The 27,629-nt window shown below is 44.1% G+C and overlaps 1 protein-coding gene across 12 annotated transcripts in view; it reads right to left on the reverse strand.

Moving 5' to 3' along the window:
• The window catches only part of CADPS (calcium dependent secretion activator), a 203,115-nt gene that overhangs the window by 43,081 nt on the left and 132,405 nt on the right, over positions 1-27,629 (reverse strand). For 3 of the 12 annotated variants that reach the window (XM_040569336.1, XM_040569339.1, XM_040569341.1), the window contains 7 exons: positions 22,945-23,046; positions 21,998-22,061; positions 21,235-21,358; positions 9,667-9,773; positions 8,424-8,432; positions 3,980-4,136; positions 2,807-2,948 (listed from right to left, as the gene is read on the reverse strand). In XM_040569336.1, coding sequence (XP_040425270.1) covers positions 2,807-2,948; positions 3,980-4,136; positions 8,424-8,432; positions 9,667-9,773; positions 21,235-21,358; positions 21,998-22,061; positions 22,945-23,046 — 705 coding nt within the window. Of the gene's footprint in view, positions 1-2,806; positions 2,949-3,979; positions 4,137-8,423; positions 8,433-9,666; positions 9,774-17,887; positions 17,906-18,763; positions 18,833-21,234; positions 21,359-21,997; positions 22,062-22,944; positions 23,047-27,629 lie in introns of all 12 variants that reach the window. The other 9 variants (XM_040569328.1, XM_040569330.1, XM_040569335.1 and 6 more) reach the window with 5 other exon arrangements.

Genomic DNA, 27,629 nt, shown 5'->3' on the forward strand with positions numbered 1-27,629 from the left:
GTGCTTTTTCCCCCATGTTTTCAATACTTAACAGTATCTCCCTCACTGTTTGCCGATTTCTATACCTAACTCCTCGTAGCATAAGGTGCAGAGTATTTAGCAATGAAAATAGAAGAAATACATGCTTGCAAACTGCCATCTGGTCAGGTTATGGAGGGCTACGTATTTTCAGCCTTGATTGCAAGCATGAGTGCAGAGAAACCCTTTCAAAAGACTCTGTACTGTGGAATAATTTCCTGCTTTACAGGAGATAATGAGACTTCTTCCTTCTTGCAGTGACTGTAATGATCCACAGTGGGACAGCAGCAGGCTCAGTGGAACAGACATCCACGACGATCTGCCTTTTCGGGGCCAAGCTGAGGGCCTTTCTTCAAAGCAGAGGAAAGCCCTGGAGCCACATGCTGCAGTGGTGTCCAGTTCCAGAAAAGCTCTGCTGGAGAGCCTGCAGAAAGGCCGTGACTTGGATAGGAATTGGTTGGTCCACGATATTTGGGATCAATGGCCTAAAAACTCAACTGTGCTGCAGTCGGACATGTAGGGGAAGAAGGAAGTAGATACAGGAGGGCAGATCAAACCGAATACGCCTCTGACCTGAGTTTTTCTGCAAGTTCACTGTAGATCAGCCAAAGAATCGCAGGGGTCTGCCCAGGAGGCAAAAAGATGAAGACGCTTAACATTTAGTTCTGAAAGTGCATCAACACCGTCATATGAACGACTCCCTCTTCTCCTTCACACAGCATGTGCCACCCTCTGTGCATTCGCCGGTACCTCCCTGTGCTGGGTCTGATCAAGTGAAGCCAGCATTTGCAACTCGCACTTCTGTGTGCGAGACACAAGAACAAAATACCGACTAGTGAAAAAAAAACCCAGAGTGCATCTTTTCAACAGATGGACCACAAGCTCTTGTGAAAAGCACCACTTTCCTGCTGGAACAAATTTTGTAAATTCTGGGTCTGACGACATCTAATCATCTAATCATAACCCACCCGGGCTTTCGCTTGAATCTGTGATGCTCAAAGTGTTCTGCAACTGAAGCTCCCCAAAGGGCAAAGACACTACAAGATCAACTAAGAAAAGACGTAGGCAAGTATCAAAGTAACTTGAAATGATAGGTTTTGGCATCACCCAGAAACAAGGCATTTTACAGGCAAGTACCACAGCCAAGTACTCATGTACATCTATAGTATGCCACGAAAGTCAATGAATGCCACAAATAATATCAGATCTGAAAAAAGATAAATCAGAATGAATTGATTATTGACTGCCCGACTGAGGTAGGCAGTTGCACTGAGTTCACTGCCTCTGTTTCATAACAACAAGGAAATACAAACAGATTCATTGCTAAGCAGAGCTCTGAAACTCAAGTTAATGCTAACTTCGAAGTGCAATTCTGCTTGAAGGAGTGGCTGTAAAAAATGGCATTTCTCCTACTCGAAAGAATCTATTTCTTCTATGTTTTCTGGGTCACATCGCTTATTTGAAACAAGATTTTTTAGGATTTTTAATCCTGTTAGCCTGCAGACCAAAGACAGCAAATGGAAAGTGAGAGAGACTCCTGAACGCCAGCCACTTAACCCCACTCAGAACAGAGGGGATGCTCAGGTGTCAAGAAAAGGCCCGCGATTTGGCAGGCAGAATCCTCATGGATGCTGCGGATGCACAAGAAAGAAAGGAAAAAACCTGGGTAATCAGATTCCAGGTTGCATATGGGAGGCTGGCTGCTGAACAAATCTCTTTTCCTTGTAAATTGAACATATTTGGTGTGAAAAGCCCTGAAAGACCACACGTTCTTTTACACAGCAACCTTGGAGTGCAGTGCCACTTAACTTTGCTTAGAGAATAAGAAAAAATGCAGGGAAAATAGTCTCTGTAGAAGTCATCCGGTCAAAATCCCTGGTCTGAGGCACTGTCAGGCTCACGGTGCTTGCACAGAGTCAACCCTTCTCTTTTAAGTCCTTTGTTAGAAGGAAAAGTCAGTTCTTTTCCTTCACAGGAACCGACTTGGGCTTTTACAGCAAGCACAGCAGGGTTCAGCAGTGCTTCAAAACCTGTCAAATAACAACAGCAATCTAAAGCAAATGTCATGGTTTCACCATTCACTAGCTCTTGGGTTCAGTTTGGGTTTCTCTCAGACTCCCTATTTCTCGCTGGCCAACCCCTAGACCTCCACATCTATACCTGATTCTGTTTCAATCACCTTCCCTAGGTCTCACTCAGGTTTCTGCATGCTGGCGGCCTGTTGGGTCACCATGTCCCGCTGGGCTGGTCCCTTCTGCATCTCCGTGAGCCGGTCAGGGCTGGGACCCCTCTGGGCTGCCCGGGGACACAGCCCACAGCCACCAGCCATGGGGACGATGTGCTATCCTTCCACGGGGTGGGTGGAAAAAAATGAGTATGGGGAAGAATAAATACATCAATGACTCACTCAGGTTACAGGGCTGGACTGAACGCAGTAAAGCAACGGTTTTGTTCTGAAAAGAAGCTGTTTGAGTTCAAAAGCAGCATCGGGGAAGGCCTTTTAGGATGGGATCCAAAAAGCCATGCCAGCTAAGAAGGTTTTCACATTTTCACGCTTCCATGTCCAAAGGCACACAGTTTGAACTGAGGCAGCAATGCATTTCAAAAAGCAAATACCATTTCCTTCATTAACTTGAAAACCCTGAAGAGATCAGGCCTATTTTTAGCATTCAACTAGAAAATATAAAGCACTTTCTGCACGTCCAATCTAACGTTTGCTAATCATCTCTGCATGAATCTCGATCCATTTGCACCCAAATTCCGATTGTATCAAAGGAGGTTTCCTTACTTTACTGGCTCCCATGACTCCCGCTCAAAGCCCCTGTGAATTGACTGTGCAATTGAGGACTCCATCAGATCGACATATCTAACAACAAGTGGAGCAAACAGGTCTTGGAGGTGTTTGTGGAATTTTCCATTGCACAAATTATCTAGAATAGATAAATAAAAGTATAGTAAGAAACTACTGTTACTAAAAGCTCTGTAACAAACCACAGCGTGGCACTTCATTACACAATGAATTTGTCAGCGCACAGAAAGAAACTCCGAGAACAAAACAGGAGCTGGCATCAGGCACTGATGCTCATGACAAAGACAGGAATGGCTTCTTAATCAAAACAAATAAACAAACAATGAATCTTCTTTTCCATTAATGTCAAACTTACAGGTTACAAATACATTATTACTTCCTGTGAATAAAATGGGTGTAAGAAATACAGCATGGCAAACATTAGGACTTTGGCAGGTAGGAGGATCGTTTTCTTATTCAGTTACTCACTACCATGACACTGGAAATTGCCCTCGGAGGATGAGTCCCGCTTTTTTATGTGGTGACAGAAAGCTGGTCGGGCCCTTGGCTGAGGACGTTAGTGAAGGACAGAGCCAGCTCAGCCACCAGCTCCCCGGCAGCAGTCACACCACCCTGGGGAGTGCCAAGTCCCCAAGGGTTTTGAAGGTGTGAGCCCATGTGTGCTTTGGAGAAGAGCCTTATTTCACAAAGCACTAGGCTTCTGAATTACTCTTGCTCTCATTTACTTTAATTTGAATCTTTTCCTCCCTTCAGTAAAGTCTTTTAAAGCAGGGACTGGTTTACTCCATGCTAAATAAATGCAGTACACACATATAAAACAACACACACATTTAATGACAGTGAGATAGGGTACAAAATTCCCTGCTTGTCAGGCAGCCATTACCAAGAGACTTGAGAAGATGAAGCAAAATAAAAGTTCAACTTCTCACCTTCGGCTGGGGCATTTGATTTAAGGGGTGTCTGTGTGTGCATCAGAGAATTGCTTTTTTTTTTTTTTCTAGTGGAAATGGAACAAAATCAAGCCGATGCTACAAGAGTCTGTACTGTGCATCTCTACCCATCTCAGTTCTCTGTGCAGTGCGGAGAGGCTGAAAGTGTTAGCAGTAACCTGAGCCGCCCACTGAAAAGAAACGATCAAAATACAATACATACAGTCACTACGGAGGAAATCGTTTAGAAGCTGAAAGAGCGGAAAGCTGTCCCATGTGTCTGGGGGTTGCACCTCTAACGCAGCATCCATATCCACTGCAAACAGTGACAGGAAGGTTTCCGCGTGCTCGACCATTAAGTCTGACCACCAAGCAAAGGCCTTCAGGGTTGGTAGAAAAAGATAACAGAGCAGTATGTTAGTTCTAATAAAGCACAGTCAAAGATGCTAGGCCACATACCTTAAAAAAATGTGCATCCCCTGGAAACTACCTTTATTGTAAAGAGAACAGTGCTTTGAAGTGCTGGCTGCACGTACAGCGCTAATCACGGGAATTAGGCACTGCTGTTTTCATACAAAGGTTTCTTGCAGAGGATCTATTCAGAGCTCCACCGTAAAGGCAGGCAGTTGTAACATGGCAGAGAAGGTTTTGTCTGTTCAATTTACAATAAATGACTTCACTCGTCTTTAGTTATGCTAATTATCAGAAAGATCAACTAATCATTATTCTGAAGTACAGAAACCGGGGACTTTCTTCACTACTTGTGGGTCTTCTGCTGTGTTTTTCAACAGTTTAAATTTTATTTGGATTCTCTACTTCTATTTGTCTTGAAAAACTAGAAGCCTAAGACATTAGAATCTGTCCTAAATCTTTCACACTCTTATCTGGAAATGTTTCAAGCATCACCTGTAAGAGTTATTAGAGCACTGTTCATTTTACATGGTCAGCTACACACATCCATCTAAACACACTACCACCTTCATTAATGCTACTTATCAGGAAACAAAGCTCTATCATCAACATGCCAAGATAAAAAAAAATCTACGACAAGCCTGTATTTTCACAGAGGCAGGAAAAAAATATATCTAATCTTGAAAGCCAAAAAATATCAGTGAAGTAACTCATTCTCATGCACACGGGTCCTTAAAATTCACTGGCCGGGCCCTGTGACGTGACATTCACATCGTACATGGCTCAGATGTGAATGTTCCCGACGCATGCATGCGTGTTTAGTAATCACTTCTGGCTGGGCACATGCAATGTGAGAAGTGCTGCCGTTAGGACCATGTGCTGTAATTTGTAAGGGAGAGGAAATTACTCAGTGACTTAAAGGATCTGAGAAATGTCTTTCCAGCACTCCGCAAGAGAATGAAACCTCTAGCATAGGGACAAGACTAGAGATGGAACAGAAAAGACCAAGAATAAAGAAATTGGTTCAAAGAGGAGTTGCCGGTCAGGGAGGGGTATTTTTTGCCTCCTGGAAGGAAGCTTTTGGCAGACTTGAATAAGCAAAATGGACTTTAGTTTTCTTAGGGTTCAGTTTTGATTCACTGATGTTTTCCTGCTGACACTGATGACAAAGCAGGATGCCTTTGACGAATCCTGTTCTACATGGCTGCAGAGAACAACGCCAGCTCTTGGTTCTCCTGGCCATGGAGAGGGATGCTGGCAGGAGGACTTTGGGACTATTTCCACTCCTTTGCTCCCCCAAAATGCAAAGCAGGCTGACATTACCCTGCTATTATTCCATGAGTTGATATAAACTGGTGTTGAGACATGCAGAGGTTGGATGTGACACAGGGCACTATGCATTCAGAGCACATCCAAGATGTAAAATCACCAAAATAACCAAATAACCCCCAAGAAGGCACAGCTTTGGAGTGCCCAGCCATGGAGGTGCAGGGGTGCCAGGGCAGGCTGGGCCATGCTCTGCCCGGAGTAGCAATGCCAGCAGGTTACAGCATCCATGTGGTCATGGCATGGGGAGGAGGTGCGTAAGTTGGGCTCCTTCATCTGCAAACCATCCCCAGCCCCACACACATGGAGGAAAGTGTCAGGCATCGCTGCAGCAATGCCTCCCCTGGGACACCTGGACAGCCCAGGCGCAGCTATGACAGAGAGTTTGTTATTCAGAAAAAGCCAAAATCGAACGCAAGGGAGTCTGACAGGGCTGAGGGCATGGCAATGCTCTTCAATGCTTCCTTCTGTGTCCAACCCAGCCCATGGACACCTGTGAGTGCTGCGACGAGAGGTGTGGTGTCTCTGCAAAATCACGCAGGAACCAAAACCATCAAGAATCAGGTCTGCTTCGGATGCCTGCCCAAACATCCTCCCAAAAAATGTTTGTGGGAAACGAGTGGACGCTGAGAAATGTGGCTGTTGAGGGTCCTCTTAAAATTAGCAGCGCTTGTCCATGCTTTTGAAGGAGGGTGATGAGGTTGTCCTTGCACAGACGTGGTTCTCTGGCTGCTCCTCTGCCTGCCAAGAGCCTGCCACGCTGCCTCCCCACATCTGTGCCCAAAAAGCGATCGCTACAAAGGGCCAGCAGCAGTCAGTATTTGGGGAGATGGGAAAGGGGAGGCCAAAGAGTATCTTCTGCAACAAATCCAACATAATCACTGCAGAGTCCTGCAATAAAAACCTGCTTCCATGAAAAAGCAAAAAAAAATGCTATTTTAAAAGAATGAGGAAGAAAAGAATACGATCATTTGTGGAAAAAAAAATGCCCAAACCAGTCATAGTTTCCCTTTTACCGGAAAAGTAAAATTTTAGCTCCACAAGTCTGTAACTTAATGCCAGACTCCTCAACCTCCTCCTCCCTACTCTCAGTGAACAGGACCTTCCTGCAGTGGAGCATAACACCACGCTTTGAGGAACTCCTTCAAGATGGTAACATTTCCTTTATTTACCATCTACTTACCTGCTTCACTCAGAACACGATGTAAAGGCAAAACAAAGTGTTCTTTCTAGCCAAACACACCTATTAGTGTATGTTTTACACATGGATACACATGTATATATGTATGACCTCAAGGAGTTAAAATACATATATACATATACACATACGTATACATAGAGAGAGAACATGGGTTCCAAAAGACTCGAAGGCCACGGTCTCTGGCGTGTGCCATCAGTCATCCAAGGGAAGGAAATCAGAGCTGGGAGACATCTGAGGAGCGAGGTGACACACGGCAGAGACCTCCTGCTCTACACAGTAGCTACCAAGGCACCACTGATTCTCCTGCATTTTTGTCTCTGCTGCTTTGCTTCTTTCTGATGGGTAAGGCAAACCCAGCTGACAAGGCACAATGCTCCTGCTCTAATGTTTTTTGAACATACTCCGTGCTCTGAGTTTTGGTTTCTGGGTTCCCATTTGTGTGTCTGCCTGGATGGCCATGTTGGGAAAAAAGGGATGTGTTTTAATCACAAAAACTGTTGGTTTTCAGAAAATAGGGCATTCCTTCAGTAACCGATGCCATTTAATTCTGCTGAACATCCAAAGCAGACCAAAGAGCTGCACCTTGCAGGCTGAACTTTCTCACCCTCAGGCGAATGGACAAGAAGACAAAAAATCTCACCTGGAATAATTTGGAAAAAAAAAAAAAAAAGGACAGTACCTCAGCAATTCTCATCGCACAGGAGCAGAATAATGTGGCCATGACGCATAATAAAAATGATGTGCTAAATCCGCCAGCCTCTTGCCTCTCTGCTCCTTTGGGTGCAATTCCAAGCGTGCAGAGAGCTGGCCAACTGCCTGAGCACTGCTGAAGTGCCACAGAAACCCTAGGGGCAGGAGTTCAGTAACGTTCTGACAGCATCCGGGGCTTCTGGACAGAGATGAATTTCACCCTTCCAGGTCACCATTCGGAACAAGGGACCAGGAAGCCTCCTATCCTTGTTGGCATTAACCTTCTGTCTCTAATCACAGCCTTGTGACACAGAAGATGCTGAAGTACGGCTTTGAACGTTTGTCCTTGTGAGGAGCAGCACAGCTGGCTGAACACCACGGGCCCTGTAACTGCCTGCTTCAGAAGGGTACTGTTTTCAAAATTACTTGTACTTTAAAATCAGCTCTTTCCAGGCTGGTTGCACAAACAGCCTGTGCTGGTGATGAGTGGAATAAAATATCGTTATCCTTGGGCAAGTTATCGCAGTGCTCTCAGGCACCTCCTCACTTTTGCGAAAAAAATGAAGTTTATTTCACTCTTCACCACGTATATTCTCTCTCTACATATAAATACTGTATATCCAGTACAAGGCACATACAGACAAAACCATAGGAAGAACACTACCATTCTAGTCACTTGTGTAGAACTCAGTCCATCTCCACCACAGTGTACTATAGATCGGGTGAATGCAAAACAACAGAGGTAACAACAGGCTGAGGAGAGATTCCAGGCAGGTAGGGTTGTGTTGGGATGTAACTGCAGCGCTCGTAAAAGATACCCATTGCTACATGCATGGACTGGACTGCTACGCCACATTGACCCTCCTGTGTAAGGCTACCAGCTCCACAAGCAGCCGACTGGGAGTTGCTGTTACATTCCTCGGTTAAAGTTACGGAAGCGAGGGCAACCCAGGTAAAATCCCAGGAGGAAACATGGCACTGAGAGGGCATGCACGAAATATGACAGGAGTGACTCGTGTCATTCAGTTTAGTCACATACCTCTTTCCCCTGCCAGGATCATCCAAGATTGAATGAACAGTAGAAAAACAGGGAGGAAATTTAAATATGCAATCAGGCATTAGTTGGGTGTTGTGGATTGTTGTGTATTATCAATAAGTTAAGTTATATTGCAAGTTTAATATACACTGGAATGATTTTTAGGTGATTGTGAAATTAGTTATCAAATGCTTTTAATGCAAAATATAGTGAGTATATCTAAAAATGGGAAGGAAAAGAGAAAAGAGCGCATGAGTGTTACAATACCTACAGTCATAAACAATAACTGTTCACTCTGATTTTTAGAAATGATTCACTTTCCAACACTTAGCCAAGAGCACCAGATTTACAGAGAACACCGGGCTCAATCCTGCAAACACTTACACGAGTGGGCAAGTCCTCATGGGCAGCCCTGTCCGGGCATGCTGACAGCGGGGCTACACCCAGCACTGCCAGCGGCCTCGGGATCAGTGTTTCCAGGATCGAGCCTCAGGATTTTCTGAAATATACCTGACTCTAACACAGTTTCAGTGTTTTAAAGCATAAATCTTTCCATTAAAGTGCTTTGAAGAGTTAAGAGTAGTTTATCAGGCATTAGGTACCTCAAATAATTAGTAACAGAGAATAATTTGTCCTGATCTCCACAGCTAGTAATTGAAGTTATTCCCAATAAACCAAGACAGAAGTGGCCAACAGAAAACCAAGCGAGCTAAAACAGCAGTTAATCATGTACCACAGGGGCGAAGGGAAACCCCTGGAAACGACCTGAATGCTCAGGAAGGGACCAAAAATCCTTGTTTTGTTTTGTGATGGTTTCACTTGCCACAGCTCTCAACAGCAGGAGCGGTTTGCTGCTGACAGTGACCGCCGCTAATGCTGTCTGGAGGTACAAACACAGGACATTTTGGGCAATACGACCTTTCTCAAAAGTGGACGGGCTTGGTCTTGCACGTAGCTGGTGGTGAATATATTGGGCTCTTGCTGGCGCTGCATGAAAGGCTGCAGACTGATGTAGACAACAGCAGGATTTAATTCATTCCTCCTTTAGCCCTCCCTCCCCTCTGAAAAGCAGTCTTCCTGACCTGTCCCATGCCTTCACCAACACTTTTATCGCCATTATTGGCTTCTAAAAAGATAACCCAGCACCTGTTTGGAAGACATCCCATAAGTACACAGAGCCACCAGCAACCGACCAGACCCTGCTCAAGACCTGCGGGGCACAAGCTCGCAGGGCGCCGCTGCTCACCTCTGCATGGTGTTCTTCGTTTTGTTGGAGGACTTCAATTACCAATTCTGCCAGACGTATTGTGTCTTCTAACTTTTTAGCTGGTGTGACTAACCGGCCTACATTTTCTGTAGTACAAGAACTTGAGTTAAAAGGCAGGCAGAGTGAAAAGCTAGATGCACAGTAAGTAATTTTAGAGGTTTAAGAAATCCCATAATATTCTACAGCTTTAAAGATCTTTTCATGCATATGTTAAATGCTTATATAATTAGTACTGAGCAAACCAGAAAGCCACATTCGTTATAATACTATGAAAATACAGTGCTCCAGCTCCAAATCTCACAATACTGTCAGAGTTGTTTTGCTTTATGGTGAGGTGGTGGCACTTTATTAGCTCAAATAGGAACATTACATTCCCTAAAGACAGCATCTGGCCACTAATGTATGAACAATATGTGTCCTTCAACGTAGATGATGCATTACAAATCACGTCTGTACGATTTTAACATTTTTTTAAGATCAATTTAAACAAATCTCTCTGCACTTTTACTAAATTGTCAAACGTGAGCAATTTAAATGTTCACCTGCTACTGAAAGCAAAAACGGCAGGTCTGACCTGCTCCAGGATTTAACTTCACAAAGGTCAAGGAGTTACGCATGCTGGAGGGAGTGGAAAGTGGTAAATCCCACTAGGTGTTCATACGTAAGATTTATATGGGAAAAGAGATGCAACTTTACAGCAAAAACCCCGCAAACAAACCAAGGAGTTTAAATCCTGGAGCTTGCTGTTTAGCTATATTGAGTTATTTTGCAGCATTTTCTGAAGATTTTTCAAAACAATCAAATCATATTCTTCCAGGTAACATATTACTATTAGCATATTAAACATCTGAGGTGCGAACAATCTGGGCCATTTAGAGTATTTCAACAGGAATAACAGAGAAAAAAACAAACTAGATGCATTTTTATCGAACGGCAGCTTCCACAGAGCTGGCTAGGTGCAACCAAGGAGGCTCCTGTGACCTGACCCCATGGCTCACCTGCTTTGGTCACCCTGTGGAGAAGCAGAGCAGCAGCCCTGCTCCCTGGGGATCCACCTGTGCTGCAGTGTGTCACCACCTGGAACTACAGACATGTCCCTCTGGCTAACGACTGGGTGCCAAACCTGGCTCTAGCATAGCTAGGGGGAAGGACAGCACTTTGGTGCTACATCAGCTGCTTCATACTTCTCCACCTACATGTATTTTGGTCTCTCCGTGATATTAAAGCTGGAGACTTTGCAAATAGGTGAAGTACCAAAAAAAAAAAAAAAACCACCACAAAAGCCAAATCAGTCTGCTGCAATTATACAGCATACAACAGACTGTTTGAGCTCAACAAAGCAAAATGCAAGACGTGCACGAATTAAAGCTCCTTTACTAGCAAGGATTTCATCCCAATTCACCTTGGGATGCCCAGAGCTAAGTCCAGCAGCTTGGGTTGTGCTGTGATGCAAGGCAGCTGCACACCTTGCTCCAGGCTCCTGCATGCATTAGCATTTTGTTAGTGCTTAGGTTTTGTTTTCTGACGGAGCAGAAACTTGGGGTTGCACAGAGATGTCACCACTCTGCTCTGCTGGGTCCCACGCTGAGTACTGGGGCAGAAATCCCTGCCTTGCTGAAGGCTCGCTGAAGTTTGAGGACTCGGCTCTTCGCCTCAACAGCATGCCTGCTCCTACTTTTCTCTGAATGTACGTCTACAGGCAGTGAATTTCCCATGAAAAGGAAAGGCATGCTTTTCGGAATGGCCACACTCAGGTGGCTGTGTGAGAGTACATGGTGCTGTTTTCAGAGGAGCTGAGCAGCCAGGCCAGCTGAAATCTGGCATTGCGGGTGCTTGGCTCAGCGGAGAGATGCAACATGGCAAATTCTTTCTCCATTTTTCCTGATTGATACCACAGACAGGGGCTCTGGGATTTCTTCTCAGGTTTCCCTTTCGTCTCTTCTATCACTGGAAACAAAAAGAAATCCAGGTTCCCCTTATCCTACTTTATTGGGCAAATACTGATACTGGTTAACTCGTCCTTCCTTCTCCTATTAAAACCAGCACCTCGCTGGGTACAACAAAAAGAAACTTGTTCCTCTTATGCAAAGAGAGTCCAAAGGAGTGTCCTTCAGTAAGCTCTGGTTGCTTCTGCACCTCCAAAGCCAGGGGGAAGCTTTTCCATTGATCAGAGCAGCATCAGACCCATTCTCATTTGCAACACTGATCTGCTCTCAAATACAACTAAAAGACAAAAGTGTTAATAAGAACAACTGCTCAGAGATGCTGTCTTTAAAGAAAATATTGATGCTTATACAACTTTGGCAGCCAGCAGATGTCAATCTTAATTTTTTTTCTTCTTATTTTAAATATTTCCCTGGTTAAGTTACTATACATCAGAATATTCTGCTAAGATAGCTGGAGCACTGACAGTTACATCAAACGTATACGATATACTTATCAAACATTTCATCCAACATCATGTAAAGCTCATACATATTTATAGTTTTCATGCAAAATGTTATGCAACAACAATGTTATTTTGTGCTGACGTTGATATTTGAAAATGTTGCATATGTCAGACATTGCTAGACAAAAAAATGTGGACATTTTGAAATAAACGCTACCTCTAAATCTCTAAAAACCTACCACGTCGCGCTAGGTGTTTCGTAAAGCTGCACACGAGAACTAGCTCCCTAACGCTAAACAAGCAACTGCTTAATACTAAACAAGCAACTGCTAGACTAGGAAAGCACTGAATAAAAGGAAGGAAGACTATTACAGTACTTGGCGTCTGTTTGGCCATGCCTTTGAGCATATGATTTATCATGTTAGTCTGCGTTTGAGGAGATGACGGTGGCCCAGCCGGTGGCTTAGGCTTGGATGGACGGGCTGCTTGTGCGTGACGGAGAGAGACGCCAAAAGTAAAGAGACAAGGGACGTCATAAACAGTGACAAAAAGATGAAAACTTTTGACAGGAACATAAGCAGGAATGGTCAAATACAAATGGAATAAGCTGCTGGGTTTTTGCTCGTTGGTACTCGAAGTATTACACGGGAATGACACCGTTTAACAACAAATATTCTAGAAGTCAGTAGGTTCTTACATCCTATGGCTGCGTGCAATCAGAAAGCTAAAAATTCAACCCCAGTATGGAACTGCCTTTCACGCAGCCACGTGACAAACCTGACTTTGAGTAATTCAGCTAAAACTCCGGAATTCAGAGCAGGTGACTAAAAACCATCACTTTAAGTCAGCGCTCCAGTGCTTAGGTACATTTAGCAATAGAATAACGAGCCACATGAATTAATTGCTTTACAAATATCAATTACACATTTTAGAATTAAACGTCACTGTTGGTTAAAGGGAGCTATAAAATATTCTTGTGCAATTTAAACATGTAAAAAAATCTGTCACTTAAAAATGTGTGGTTCCTGATCGTTTCCAGCTCATTTAATTATTTTCAACTTGGAATTCTAGTGGCTTTTATATTCTGGGTTGAATCATATATAAAAACTTGCCAGCTCTATCAAATATGTTACTTGCTATTCCAAATGTTAGAATACTGCAATCAGGACTTGACCCATCTGTCATATAGTTTACAATATCAGCATAGGAAAAATTCAAAGAAAATAGCCTTTCCTTTTACATACACTCAGAGAATAATTATATACTGTGCATATATTAACACAATAGTTTCTATTACATTTAATAACAGTTTTTAGCAGCATTGTGACTATTTTTAATAATGCCATTTGCAAGGATTCTGGCATATTTATCTGGACATTCTATTGCCAAAAGTCCTTGCCATTTTGATTGCATTTTCCAGTGGAAAAAAAAAAATCGGTTGGCTTGTGCAAAGTAGATTTCTGATTGCTTTTAATTCTCACAGAATTACAACACTTATCGGAGTATAATAAAGAATATTCGAGTAAACCCTTAGTTAAAGAGTATGAGTTAGGTTTGTTCCCTCTCTCCATACACAGAGGTACACACGTACACAAACACACACACAATGCACAACTGTGCACACGCACACGCACACACACACACATTTTTAGTCTTTTAAGCTGTAACGATTTAATTCAGACTCTTAGATTTGAGCCACTGGCTTCCGGCTTTCTTTTTTCGTTTGTTTTGTTTTGTTTTCCGCTAACAAGAAAAACAAATCTATTTGCTTATCTCTGGAGTTGCCCTGCTCCTTGTTCAATGTTTACCCAGGGTGGCTTTGTCCCCAGAAATCGTACCTCTCAGCCTCAAGTGACAAAAACACCAGCTTTTTGGGCATTGGCCTAATGACTTTCAGTCTCATTTAAAACATAAGCAAGAATTCAATCTGGCTACTCGCTGATGGCTCCTGAGCCCAGCATGTAATGGTTAGGAAGGATATTTTACTGCTCACCACTTGGACGAGCAGTTTGCGCCACGGTCCCGGCGCGGGCAGGGGTTGTGGCACGTCTCCTCCCACCTGCGTCTGGCAGCCAAGTGACAGGAATGCCTCGCCACAGGAATGTCAGTCCTGCTGGCTCCAATGTTGGGGAGTCCGAGAGAGAGAGCTCCTCCTAGCAGTGCCAGAGCCAAGGAAATCTGCACCCCATTGTGCCTCTGTGTGCTGCGACCCTAAATCACCCCTAAATGCGAGCCCAGCCTCTGCACCGCCAACCACAGAAATACTCATGCTAAGGAGGGGGGTGCCCACGCGGACCCCGGCAGAAAGCAGATTTCAGACCTCGCTGACATCCAGCTCCTGCAGTGGCCTGACTTGTGCAAATGTTTTCTGCCCTGGGGAAAAGCCATGAGCAGAGAAGGATGAGGAGGAAGCAGCAAGAGATGCAGCACCTCCGTAACTTCAAAATTCAAACAGGGACGGGGTGCTGGGGCAAAGGCACTCCTCTGGGAGTGATGCTGAGAGCTGTGGGCAGCACGCCCCGTCCTGCCTGGTGCTGTGGTGCCTGCTTGAGATTTATGTGTGTCTGGAAGGGACTTCAGTGAGGATAACACTTTTTCTCCCAAACCAAGATGCATTATCTTCAAACTAAGAAAAATTCACGGAAATGGTTTTTTATCAACTCAGGAGACTCAACTTCAGCTCTCAAAAATTCAATATTCTGCAAAGAAAACTGATCTCCTGACTTTCTGGCGGTTATTTAGCCTCGCGAAGAATTTTTGCACATCTGAATTATATGTCATGCCTCAGGCAGCAAGTTGCTTTGGTAAGAGCTCTGTAGAAGGATAATGCCACAGTGCAGAGCATCGTGTAACAACTTCAACACTGCCCTAAACACGGGCTTTTAAAGGACAACAGAAAATCTAGGAAGCTGCGTAATGACTCCTTGTCAAATGCAACCGAATGCCACTTCAAGGAACGAAACAAGTAAAGCAGCAGTTCAGCAAGCAAACAAACACGGGTTGCATTTACGTCTGAGTTACAGTCATGGTTAAATATATGATTTATTAATGACTTCAGTCTCTGTTCCTGCCTCAAAGTCTGATGGTATCATATATTTTGCATCCGTATTTATTTGGGGAATATCATTTGATTTTCTTGATGAGCTCTGTGCTTTATCACAGATGCTGGGGGTGATTCCCTAGTGGTGGCTGGGCTAATAAATCCCAGGGGACCTCTTCTTGTCTCAGGTTGGGTTAATAAACAAGCAGCTGAGCCCCTATGGCTTCAGTGCGCTCTGTAAAGATTACGGGTACGTGCACGGAGCTTCCCAGGCTGAGATCCAGAAATAGGCAACGCGAGTGACGTAAAGTGAGCGCAGGGACTGTGACAAGGGCCAGTACGAGTGCCTTGACAAATACCACTGCTTGTCAGCAACCTGCTGCATCGCTCCACTCAGACACCGACCTCTCCCGCACCCGCTCCCCCAGCCCAGCACGCTTTCCACGCCTGCCGGGGTGAGCGCCTTGCTCAAGAAGCTCCGCGGCCGATGCCAGCCAAGGCTGACGCAGCCGAGGCCGCCGTGCTCGGTGCCTCTCCTGCCGGCGTGCCCGGGTCCCCAGCCTGACGTGGGAAGGGACAGGCACCAGGGCTTGGGAACTGCACCCGCCCTGGCCAGGATGGGTAGCTCAGGGTTGGACGGTACACCCAGCGGTGCTGCTATTTCTTGGGCAGGGGATGAGGAAAAATTGCATTTTTGGTCCCCCAATGGCCCAAAACAAGCTGATTTCCCCTAGGGACAGAGCAATGGGACGTCACTGGGTCTATCTCAAGCTGCTTTCTGTCTGCAGAGCTGCCCTGCTGGTGGTCCTTGCCCCGTGCACCGAGGCACCAGCTGTCCCCAGCCCTACATCTCCTTCACTTCTCATCTTCATGCATCAGCTCGGGGGACCACAGGAAGCCTCTTTTTTACAGAGGCCAAAACCAAATTCACTACATTTCACTACATGAAATATAATCTAAAACCTAAAGACCAAAACTCTTACACTAAGCACCAGGAATGACCGAACTGACAGCTATCACTGTGGCTGGCACCAGCTCTAAAGCTGCCTGTACTCAACTCCAGCAGAGCGAAGTGGCATTCGTGTTCATGGGAACGGGATCCCTTAATGCCACTGCACTCCAGCACAGTGCAGTGCATTTCTCAAATCCTGTGCATAAGGGACAGGGAAATTCTTTTCTAAAGGAAGGATGGACTCCCAACTTATATAGATATGCCTTCAAACCCTTATTAAAAGGTTGCAATTATTAATGTGAGTGTTAGTAGTTTTGTCTGATTAATAATTAAAACAAGCCATTAATCTTTAATTATTGTAATGTTCTGTTTAGCATTCTATTTTAAGTCCATATTTTTATGAGACTACAAGCAGGAGACTACAAACTTTTCAGGGGAAAGGAGAACGAGGGGTGACATTTGTGTGTTTAAGAAGTTGTTTTCAGTATCTTATTTTTATTCTTGCTTTTGGCAAAATAAATAAAAAGTCAGGCCAAAACCCAGTCACTTTTGACTCCACTTAAGCTGAGGAACTGATTTCAAGTTGAGTCCTGCTGACCTTGCCTGAAAATTTTTCATTTAAGACAGTGGTAGAGTTGTGGGCATGAAGCAGGGCAGTCGCAGCTCGCTTTGTCCTCTCACTCGCTCCGAGCATCAAGAAGCAGTTTTATTTTTAAACGAGCTGGGCCAAAGAAAGGTCCTTCTGAATTCCCAAACTTGCAACACGTGACAAGCCTTTGACAGCAAGAGCGATGCCCAGTGCTTGCGCTGTGCTTAACACACAACAGCCCGCTGTGGCCATCGGAAATAGCTCACTTGCCATGGTTATATTTGCAGTTTGTGTACCTGCACCTCTCGCAGATGTAGGGAAGAATTAATCTCTGTTGCCTGAATATTGCTAGTCAAAATTGGGTTTAGTGCCATGCTGTAGATCCTGGGCCAAATGTGAACTGCGGAGGCCTGGGGAAGCCTGGGCAGAACTAGCCCAGTCCCTTTTCTGCTTTATAAAAGCAATTTCCCTTTGCAAACAGCTGAAATCAACCGAATCCTGTTATTATTTTTTTTTCCACAAAACATAACAATCTACTCACAAAAAGAGATGAACAGTTCAGGTTTCAAGGACTTTCAAACCAGGACTCTGGTGTACAACAGAAACGAGAACAGGGGGCTGCAGACCTCCAAAACCCCTTCTGAAGAGACAGGCACTTCGGGCATTTTGGTCTGCGCTGAACCTTTGCCTCATCACATGTCACCACAGGTTATAAACGAGAGACAAACACGACTTCTGTCTGACCGGATTGTTTGTCACACATTAACGAAAAAAATTGAAAAACAAAATAAAAAAATAAAAAACCAGTCCTCCCAATAGGGCATAAAACAGAAGATATGAAAAACAAAAATGAACGTTAGTTTCGTCATTAATGTGCTTGTTGGGTGTGTTAAATTAATGGCCAGATCACCAACATTTCTGTGCCAAAAATGAGCTGCAGTTCTTTTGGAAAACAAGAAACTTTCTCTTTACAAAGGCCAGGTTCTCCATTAAAACTGTCTCTTAAGAAGACACTCGATTTCTATGAGGTATTTCTAATCTACACTCTATTCTAAGGAAGGAGGCAAAAGAGGTTACGTAGACAGCACAAATTAACTCCTTAAGTATCAATGCATCTCCATTTTCAGCCTGAAGGAGTACATATCTTAAGGAGCTATGAAAAAAAATAATAAACAAAATAAATATAACTCAACAGTCCTAGTAATTTATAATGCATATACAATAGTTCACCTGCATCCTTTTGATTCTCTATATGAAAGAGAGAAAGCGACAAGGAGAGAAAAGAGAGAAACAAGAACAGATAGGCAGGATTAATGAGCAAGTGGACCGCACAGCCCCCCAGTTATGCGTGATATATGACATTTGAAAAGAAGAAAAGTTGCCCCGTCTCGCCCCCCCGCCCAGCAGCATGGTGTTACCAAAAGAAGCTCCTTTCAAAGAGGTGAAAGAAAGTGCTGCACAAATAGAAAATCGGAGAGCGCGAGCTCTGCGAACGTGCAGGGGCTCCCCAAGCGGCACCTGGGCTCGTGTGTCCCCTCCGGAGCTCGGCGGAGAGGAGCAAACCAAAAAATCCAGGAGGAGAGCAAGTACAGCGCTTCCGCTCGAGAGAACGGACAGGAGACATGTAAGATCTGATGTACAGAGGAAGGACAGCCTCACAGGGTCTTATACACAGGATTGGTTACAGATCGTGTACGCAGGAGAAGGGACGGCTTTTCCCCACGTCCTTTATCTGACCGCTAGCTCGTTTCTCCCCGGTGTAGCTGCTGCCCTTTGATTGTGTACCAGTGACAAGCACTTTACAAATTGGGGTTACACGGAAGCAAAGTAAAAATGCATTCAGGTCACAGACATAAAGAGTAACTGAAAAAACTTACAGACAGTCTGAGTTTATCACAAACAAATGGCTAAATTGTCTAACCTGTTTTAGGCTGATAAAAAGTGACTGGACTTCTCACACTGGGTTTCACAGACAGAAGCAACAGACAAGCCAATGCTAAAAGACTTGAAGCAAGGAGAGTGAGTTGGTTTGGATCTGGACTTTCTTGAGGTAATGAGAACAGAAAGAGTGAGGACAGCATGGAGAGGAGGGTGGTAGGTACTCACGAATGGTTAAATCCATCACTTGAGAGGCCAAGCAGAAGACAGGATGCTCATACATTTCTCTCTTTTTCCCTATAAAAGAGGATTTGGGCATGCAAGAGGCTTAGGTCAGAGGTAAAGAGGTTATAGGTTATAGGTCAGAGGAAAACTTTATATTAGGTTAAAAGGAAAATAGCCGTAGAGTATTTTGGGATACACACAGGATAAAAGGAAAAAAAAAAGGGGGGGGGGGGAAAGGAGGGTTCAAATCGGAGGTCTACTGGATTAACCATTCAGCATGCCCATGAGTCACAAGAGAGGTTGTGACCATGACTCTAGAGGTTTGTTCGGAACTGTTTGCAAGAATATGGTCAAAACGTCATGAATAGAGGAAAATAGATTTTCATTAGTTTAAGGCTCCAAGATACTAAGGATTTCAGCCTTCAGTATCTAAGGCTCTCGCAGGTATTTCTTCATAAACATAGCCGCAAGCACTGCCGCCACTGATTTTGTTTTGCATCTCTGAGAAAACTCTTTTAAACGTGGCTATTCAGATGTCAGCGTTTGAGAGCAGGATTTCAAAACCATGCACGGCACGCAGAGATGCACCTCGCCAAGGCAAATTTGTCCTTTGCTCTTCCAAGGAGCTATTTGAACACGTAGTGGACTATGCTCATGAGAGAAAACCTGATGCATGCAGCTGGCGGATGTTGGGTTGTTTGAACTAACAAGCCCAGCATGCTTCGAAATTGGTGTTACAACCACTTTTACAGAGATAGGATAAAAAAGTGGCTGTGGCCAATCACGGATAAAGGAGGAGAAAAGCAGAAGAGAGCAGGTAGTGTGGAATGAACTATTTCTCTGAAAAGGTAGCTGGAAAAAAAGTTTGTTGCTTCAAAGTATTCCCAGACCTACAAGTCACAGTGCAAAAAGAGGGCAGATAATTAACACAACCAAGAAGAATTGAGGCACAAAAGGAAAAGTACACACTAACTGTTCTACTTTGGAAATGAATGCATTTTTACTTACAGATCATAAAGTTTGTTTTTGCATAGATTTATCTGAAAGAAGAGAGCAAATCTTACCAACGAGTTAGTGATATTTACACAGAGAACCTAAGGGAGCCAGCACTGGGTAGAAGCATCCATCACAGAAAAGCTGCTTTTGATTCTCAGTCCTTCTCCAGCCTTGTCAAGTATATTTAAACATTGCATTTTACAGAATACACCAATTAAAATATCCTGTGAAGTTGAGTACTTCGATAAATTGCCTGATAATACAGTGCTTATGAAACCTTCGTTCCTTCTCTATTTTTGTCACTCATTACCAAGTCAAGAGTTGATAAACATCCTTTTAGTGCCCAATTCTTAAGTGTTTCTCACTGGATGCATAACAATGAATTCATTACCACTGGTACACAATTTGCATCGTTAGACAGAAAAAAATGGAAAAAGAGAGGACATGTCATGTACAGAACCTGGACAATTTGTCATATAACAACCCAATTTTTCATGTAAACAAGAACTAAGAAAAGATCAGAGGGAGCAGTTTTTTTTTCTCCTCTCAATATTGTCCTAGAGGCATACAATGATAATCTCAGCTGTAGGAAAGCTTCACATCACACATGACAGAAACCCAAACTCTGGAGCAGAACATACCATTCATCTGGAACATACGGGTTTAAGCAATTGCAAACTTGGATACAGTTGGGTAGGAGTTTCCAGTTGGGAACAGCAGCCCACAAGGTAGCAACATAAACTGATCAACATGTAAAGAGCTACTGGATCAGAGAGCTTCAGCTAACACGTATCCTCCAGCAAGCTTTAAAATGTCTTTTTGATGGCTACATGTGTCTCTGGTCACTGGTTATTATTCTCCCATAACTTAAAAGGTCAATAATATCAGCTGTGCCGGATTTAGAGTGACAAGAAAGAAATCTGATGCAAGTATGGGACCGACTGATCAATGCCTGCTATGCAAAGTGCAAAGACAATGAAACACTCCCAGAAAAAGACATTTTAAATTGGTTACAAATGATTAAGCATAGATTAAACAGTTTTTCAGCTTCTTATTTTTCATTTGTTTCCTGAACTCCACTGTCACAAGCAATTAGCTGCACTATACCTTCAGCTGCAAAGATGACATCCCAAGTATTTCTCAATTTGTTTTTTAAAACCACGACATGAGTCTGAATACTACACCACTGGCCAAATGCACTAACGATCAAAGAAAAAAAAAAAAAAGAGAGAGAAAAAAAAAAGAAAAGCTACAGTTCTTTTTAACTGTTTCCTCTCTCTTTTCCAGAAAAAGAAACATTTTACATAGCTTCCACTCTTTACTGCTTCAAAAGCCAACACTACAAAAATGATTCATAATCACATCAATTTTATTGACAAGTGAATAAATAGTAAATGAATTTCTCTCAAATAGCTCCCAGCCACAGTTGCCACCTAGAAATATAACAAAACTGTAATTTCACAAAGAAAGAGCCTTACCTTCAATTTTGGCATACTCTGATAGTCGAGTATAATTGACTAGAGCTGCCTGCTCCAAGCATTTACGGATGACTGTTTTTACCTCCTCTTGAGGGACTGGAGTAACTATGTCTTTCATCAGGACCTTGACACAAGAAAATCTGATTTGTTGTGGCATCAGGCGCACATAACCGTTTTTTTTTCTCCAAGCCCAACAAACACATCCATTCCTACTCTAGCGCTGCATGGCTCTCGGGGTAAGCATGCAATAGGCAGGATTCACAACAGGGTCACCTTGGCCAGCCTGAGACGTGGGACCTACCCCTTCCCTAGTGTTCTCTGTCTCTATCCATGCCCTATGGCATGCCCCAAAATCTGTGCTTCCTGTTCCTTAGGGCAAGACACTAAGACCTCCTGCAACTTCCCCAGGGCTGGGTAAAGTTATGCCATTCCCAGGCTCTGCTGATGACTTGGGTTTGCGTCCAGGTTCGGCTGTGCTGCAGGTTAGCAGCAAGGTATCACTTTAGGAAGGGTCTGCAGTGCCAACGCTTGTCAGCGAGGTAGCTGGCCCGTAACTATCGACACACAGATAGGCTGTGCTGCTGTTTGTGCCAGGCTGCGCCTGGCCTCCAGGCTGAAGCAGGAGTAATCAACAGCCCCAGTTAATATTCCAATATTAACTACCACTAATTACACATAAAACAGTAGTTCTTTAAGCTCTTCTGGATGGAAAGACACATGAATGCAGGTAATTTCAACAACTCTTTGTTATTCTTATGCTTACCCTTTCCAGCAGTGAGAGAGTAGCTTTTAGAGCACCTTCTGGACGGCCAAATGGAAAGCAGTACCTAGAAAAAACACATCACATTAACATCAGGTGCTTGTCAATATGACTTTCCAGTGCTATAAAGATCCTTTCCTGAACAGGACCAAGCAATTCTCTGTTCCCTCTGTCTGGTATTAGCATTCTTTCCATGGGGCAATTTTCAGAAAGGCTCTGATGGTGTGGATGCTAAGACAGCAGAGCAGAATAAGGGGCGGTTGGGAAGGTCAGCCAGTTTTAGCTTACTAAATCTGGGTGTCACCTGGGGAGCTTTTAGGTCTCCTGGTAAAGAATTAACCATCCTCTCCTCGCAAAAATGAAACAAAGCCCCCTGGAGAGGACAGCACCAGTTACCTCCAGCCAGGGACCTGGTGATGCACAGGGCTGAAGCAGCCACTGTCCCAGCAGGGTGCAGGTCCGAGGCCCACAGACCCTACATACAAACCCACGTCACCCACTCGTGTGCACATGTGTGTGATCCATGCAGGGCCAGGCTGGTGTGCTGTGAGCAGCTCATCCCTTTTTATGGGGGCAACATCCATTATTTCTGTAGTTATGACATCCCCCCAGAAAATGCTGCCTATCTGTATGCTAGGAAGCATTAAACATAAATGGGTAATAACTGAGCAGAAAAATAATAAGGGATTTTTTTGGGGGGCGGGGAAGTTAAATTTCAGAAAAAAATCACAGCATTACCATGAGTATGGAAGCAGGAGTTCTGCAATACCCTTTAAAGGTTATTTCTTTCAAATCCCTCTCCAGCTACAAACACTGCCCTGCTTAGGTCTGTGCCACTCATGCAGGATTCCCTCATGCATTCAAAACCTGCCTTTTGGCTTTACTGTTTACAGGAGGGAGTTTGGAGGAAATCAGTCCTCTCCCTTTCAGCCTGGGGTCTCTGCCTTTACCTAAAATGCGTGATCTGATTCTCCAGAAGCAAACGCAGCCGCTCCTTGATCTCTTCAAATCGCTCTTTCTCATCTACGGTTACCGTTCCTATCCCGTCCGGCCTGAAGGAGAAATGCCGTGAATGACTCAGGCTCCACCTCACGACCCTGGGAAATCATCTGCGCAGCAAAGCACATGCTGCAGGTTGGGACACAGATGTCACCAGCCATTAGACCCAGGACAGGGCATGTGCCAAGCCGAGACACGGCGGTCACGGCAGCACGACCGCAAAGGTATCAGAAAGCAAGAAAGCAAGAAATATCCCCCCTCTCAGAATGATAATCTGCACATGGACTTCCCCCCACACCCTCCTCTTTCTTTTTTTTTTCCTTTTTTTTTTTTTTTTCTGTGACAGGAAAACCTTAAAAAACAGAATCCCCTCTTAAATGTAGGTATATAACAAGGAGCACAATGCCAGCTTTCACGCAGGATTGGGCCCACTGCTGGCAAAATATGGACTTCATTTCTGCAGAAAAATTCAGCTGCTAATTTAACACAATTCACAGTGTAAAGAATATCGACAACAGCCTTGTATACGAACAGAATGTAAAATCCTGCACTCCTTCAGAACCACTGAATCACCTTATTACAATAATTTCTCGAAGTGAACCATCTTCAGTATATTCTGCTGAAATGCACCTAGAGAGTGGTAAGTATTTTATACCTGAAAATGCAAAGCCTTTTCATTCATTTCAGTCTGAGTGACAAAAATCAACACGCGTTATCACCGAATTTTAGGGAGTATGAGTTACTACTCTCTGGCATTTGGTGCGTGCACAGGAGTGCATTGTAAGACCCCAGGCTCCGCTGCCTCGGGTGCTCCTCGTCCGTCACCGAGCACAGTGTGCAGTGGGCGCTGCCGCGGCGCTGCCGGGGCTGTGACGGGTGTCCCCGTGCTCCCGCGCCCCGTCCCACTGCCGACGCAGCCCCAGCCGGGAGCTGAAAGCAGCCGTGCCCTCCTTCCCCCCGCAGCCCCACGGCAAAGCTCGCTGCAGAGGAAGGCAGGGAGAGGAGCTCGCCTAATCCATCCGCCAAAGGGATCGGCGAGCCAGACAATCGGCAGCGCCGCTCCCCATTACCGACGAGCAAAGTCTACGGATTTGTGTACTCCTGGGCAACTCTGCTGGCATAGGCTCTCTGTAGGTAATGTAAGGCATCTTAAAATTGAACAAATGTTCTTACTTAAAGGCCTCCTCCAGTGTTCAGCCTAAGCTGCATAAATCCTCAGCACTAGACTGGTTTGGTTATACAAAAGACTTGGCAAGGGATTACAAAGCTTCTAATGAACCTCCTGTCAGGGGTTAATTGGTTGGCTTTATTTTCCTCTTAAAGAATCAAAGGCCCTAAACTTAGGAGAAAAAAAAAAAAAAAAAGACTATAAAAATGAAAAGCAATAAAATCTGTACAATCACTTCTCCTTGACCCTGTATTTAGTAAGCTCTCAATATCATAAATACAAACTCTGATATTCCAGTACAGGTGAATAAATGATTAAAACATTTCAGGAGAGTAACTAGCAAACCTTACACGATATTCACGGCATATTCTTAAATCTAAATATACATTAAATAAAACTTACAATATGGACATAAAAAATACTTGAATATCAGGGGATGTATTTAAATTTAAATAGCATTTCATCAGAAATTGTTATTTGACTGTTTGCCAAATTCAGTTGTGCATTAAGGAAAAAAAAAGGAAAAAGATTTAGGCTAAAACTTAGATAAAATGTCTTATCTGGGGAATACATTTCATAAACATTTTTGGAAGTATGGATCTGGTCTCATTAGTACCTAATTAGGACTGGTTATTTTGAAGAAATGAGCAAGCCACAAAAAAAAAAAAAAAAAAAGAAATTATATATTGAGCAAAATTTAATGTCTGAAGATGCTTAATATATTTTTATTCTAAAATTCCATAAAATATTTAACACTCAGATAGATACGTCCCTGCCTTTTGTTATGCTGTGCACCTCGTAGTGCCGGGTTTGCTGCCAAGCAGATGAGCAGGTAATTCAGGACAGACAGCGATAAATGCTGTACATGAAGGGGCAAGGTTGAAACCCTCATTTGACTTTTGGCACCCAGTTCTCGCCCTATACCCGTAACAACTCACGGTGTCACTGGGTTAATTGTGTCAGCGCTGACAAACGAGGCAGTGAAAGCCGCCTGCCCTGGCAGTGATTTGCTGGTGGACTGGAAATGGTCTGAAAGTTGTGTTACCCTTTGCAGGGTCAGTAACCTCCGACAGCAAGATTTACTGACAGGCTGGAGGGAGCTGCGGTTACCTACGTGGATCTGGATGATGTCTTCTCCCAGAGAGGACAGTAAGCATCCAGACTGCCTTTAAAATCATCGTCAGCTTTAAAAATATATATTCAAGGGATTTAATCGAAAGCAGAGTGCAGTGGTGTGTGAAAAAAAAGCTGGCTCCGTATGCAAAGATCTGGGCGACTCACTGCTGATGCTGATGAAGGCAGGATCAGGCCCGTGTCTGACAGCTCAGGTTGGGTCGCAGCCCGTCTACCCAAATCATAGCTTCTCACTGTATTTAAGGGCTTCGGTTTTGTCAGAACCGGCTATTAGCACGTTAACGAGTGGTGTGGGACACGTGCTGACATACCACCATGGGCCGCGTGCAGGTTGCGCGGTGTAGCTCTGGAAGCACTGGTTTTAAAGCACTGACCCACACGAAGAGGAAGGAAGGGTTTGGAGCATGAAGTCCTGGCCAAAACAGCTCTGTCACCACAACCCTCCACCTTCACAGAGATGCAAACCCAGCCCAGGCAGGCGAGCGGCCTGCTCCCCCCGCGCTCAGCCCATGGCCGCCGGCTTGCCGTGAGGCAGTGAGATGTCCAGCCCGGTGGCCCTGGCCACCACTCTGTCACACAGGGCCTGCCGTGCGGTGTAAGTGGCACACCGCCCTCCTGTATCATGCTCCTGCAAACTTGAGACAATCTACAGGTCAGCTGTAGCCACTTTTGGAGCAGCGCGGATGTCTGGAAGGGCCTGCCAACCGAGAGCCATCACCACTGCAAGGACTCCCTTTCTCACCCAGCTGTGGACTATATTGCATCTGACATGATGAGCATCTCTTGAATCTACCTTTCAAATTTTCGGCAAACCATTTTCTCACTGTCCTTCACAAAGTTGACATTTTCGGCAGCATGATAGGAAAGATGTCATGTCGGCTGCTTTTCAAGTTGTTGTCACAGTGGTTAGCACCAGTTCTGTCATCTTCGCTTTCCTCACAATCCCCCATCTTGAGCCATGTCACAAATAATAATACTTCCCATGTTTTTGTCAAATTTCAAATACTATAACCCAGCTGCACATCTTCGGATTTACTAGTTATGTTAATCTTTGTTGCTCATCTTCCCAGAAGCTGAAGCATTAGGGACTCATTAATTAGTGACAAATGCAGGATATACATAGAACTGGAAAAACACCACCAAAAGCCTTGCACTTAATTTATTAGCTGGATAATTTTGAAACCTAATTAAATATGCAAGTCAAATATACTTTGAAAATGCAATCTTTTTGAGGGAACATATTTATTTTCCCTTCGCAAGAACACAAAGGGTATATAGCTTAGCATTGCGATAATTTAAGATTCACTTCTGTGCTCTAGACAATTCGAGTACATGGCTGATGGGGCTGAAAAAAATCTGCAAGAGAAGTTTAGGTCTCACCAGCTCGTCCTGATGCTTACTGGTAATTTTCTTTTCAACAAAGATCTCCAGCTCAACTTTTATATTTGATACTTTATCTGGTGGACAGCCTCACCAACTCCTCCAGCACGCAGCATTTCTGCAGCAAGGCTAGCTCGAATGCAGCCAAGGGAAACGAATGTGCTCACACACAGTGCACAACCACCTCCTCCTAACACTGGGCTAAGCAGTGACGGGCACCGAGAGAAGAGCAAAATGGTGAAAAATAGCTCTGCTTGTACATGGTATGTGCAGAGGCACAAATGGGTCTGAGTCTGTGAGTTCAGGTCCACAAACAGAACGAACGTCTCCATCTGAGTGGAGACACCATTTCGTCTGGTTATCTACAGCTCCTGTTCACGGACACTGGAGGTGCACGGCATAAGTTGTGGGCAGAGAGGAAAGCAGAAGGGCAAAAAAGGCAAGAAAAATAAATAAGGAAAAATTAAATTATAAGTAAACAAGTTTCAGATCACTCCTTCTGCTACAGATTCATTATGTTGGCTCAAACCTAGTCAACTCACAATGTAAATATTTCATATGAAAACTTTTAAATGCTGCTTTCCTAATCCCTCCTTGTTTTTAAGTTTTAAGCCACAAAAACAACAACGTCAACAAAGCAGGTGGTGAAATTAGAAAAGGGGTTGCAATTTAAACAGCGAAAACGATAGTCCTTGTTTAGCTTGGATGGTTTGTGCAAATTCCAGGGTTAATTATAAATTATAATTAGGACCTGTGATCCTAAGGCCACTGCTTTATTCTACAAGCCCCGCCTCCCCCCATGCCCTTTTCTAATTATACCCAGTGCCCCCAGGGCTAGTTATGCTGCTAAAACAAATATATCAAAATGATTTTTAACAAAGACTAATCTATGAAGCAATAGCATGCATTTGTATGCAATTATAAATATACAGTATAGCTCCAGTGGGTTAATCT

The sequence above is a fragment of the Cygnus olor genome, chromosome 10 (assembly GCF_009769625.2).
Source record: "Cygnus olor isolate bCygOlo1 chromosome 10, bCygOlo1.pri.v2, whole genome shotgun sequence".
Taxonomy (NCBI): domain Eukaryota; kingdom Metazoa; phylum Chordata; class Aves; order Anseriformes; family Anatidae; genus Cygnus; species Cygnus olor.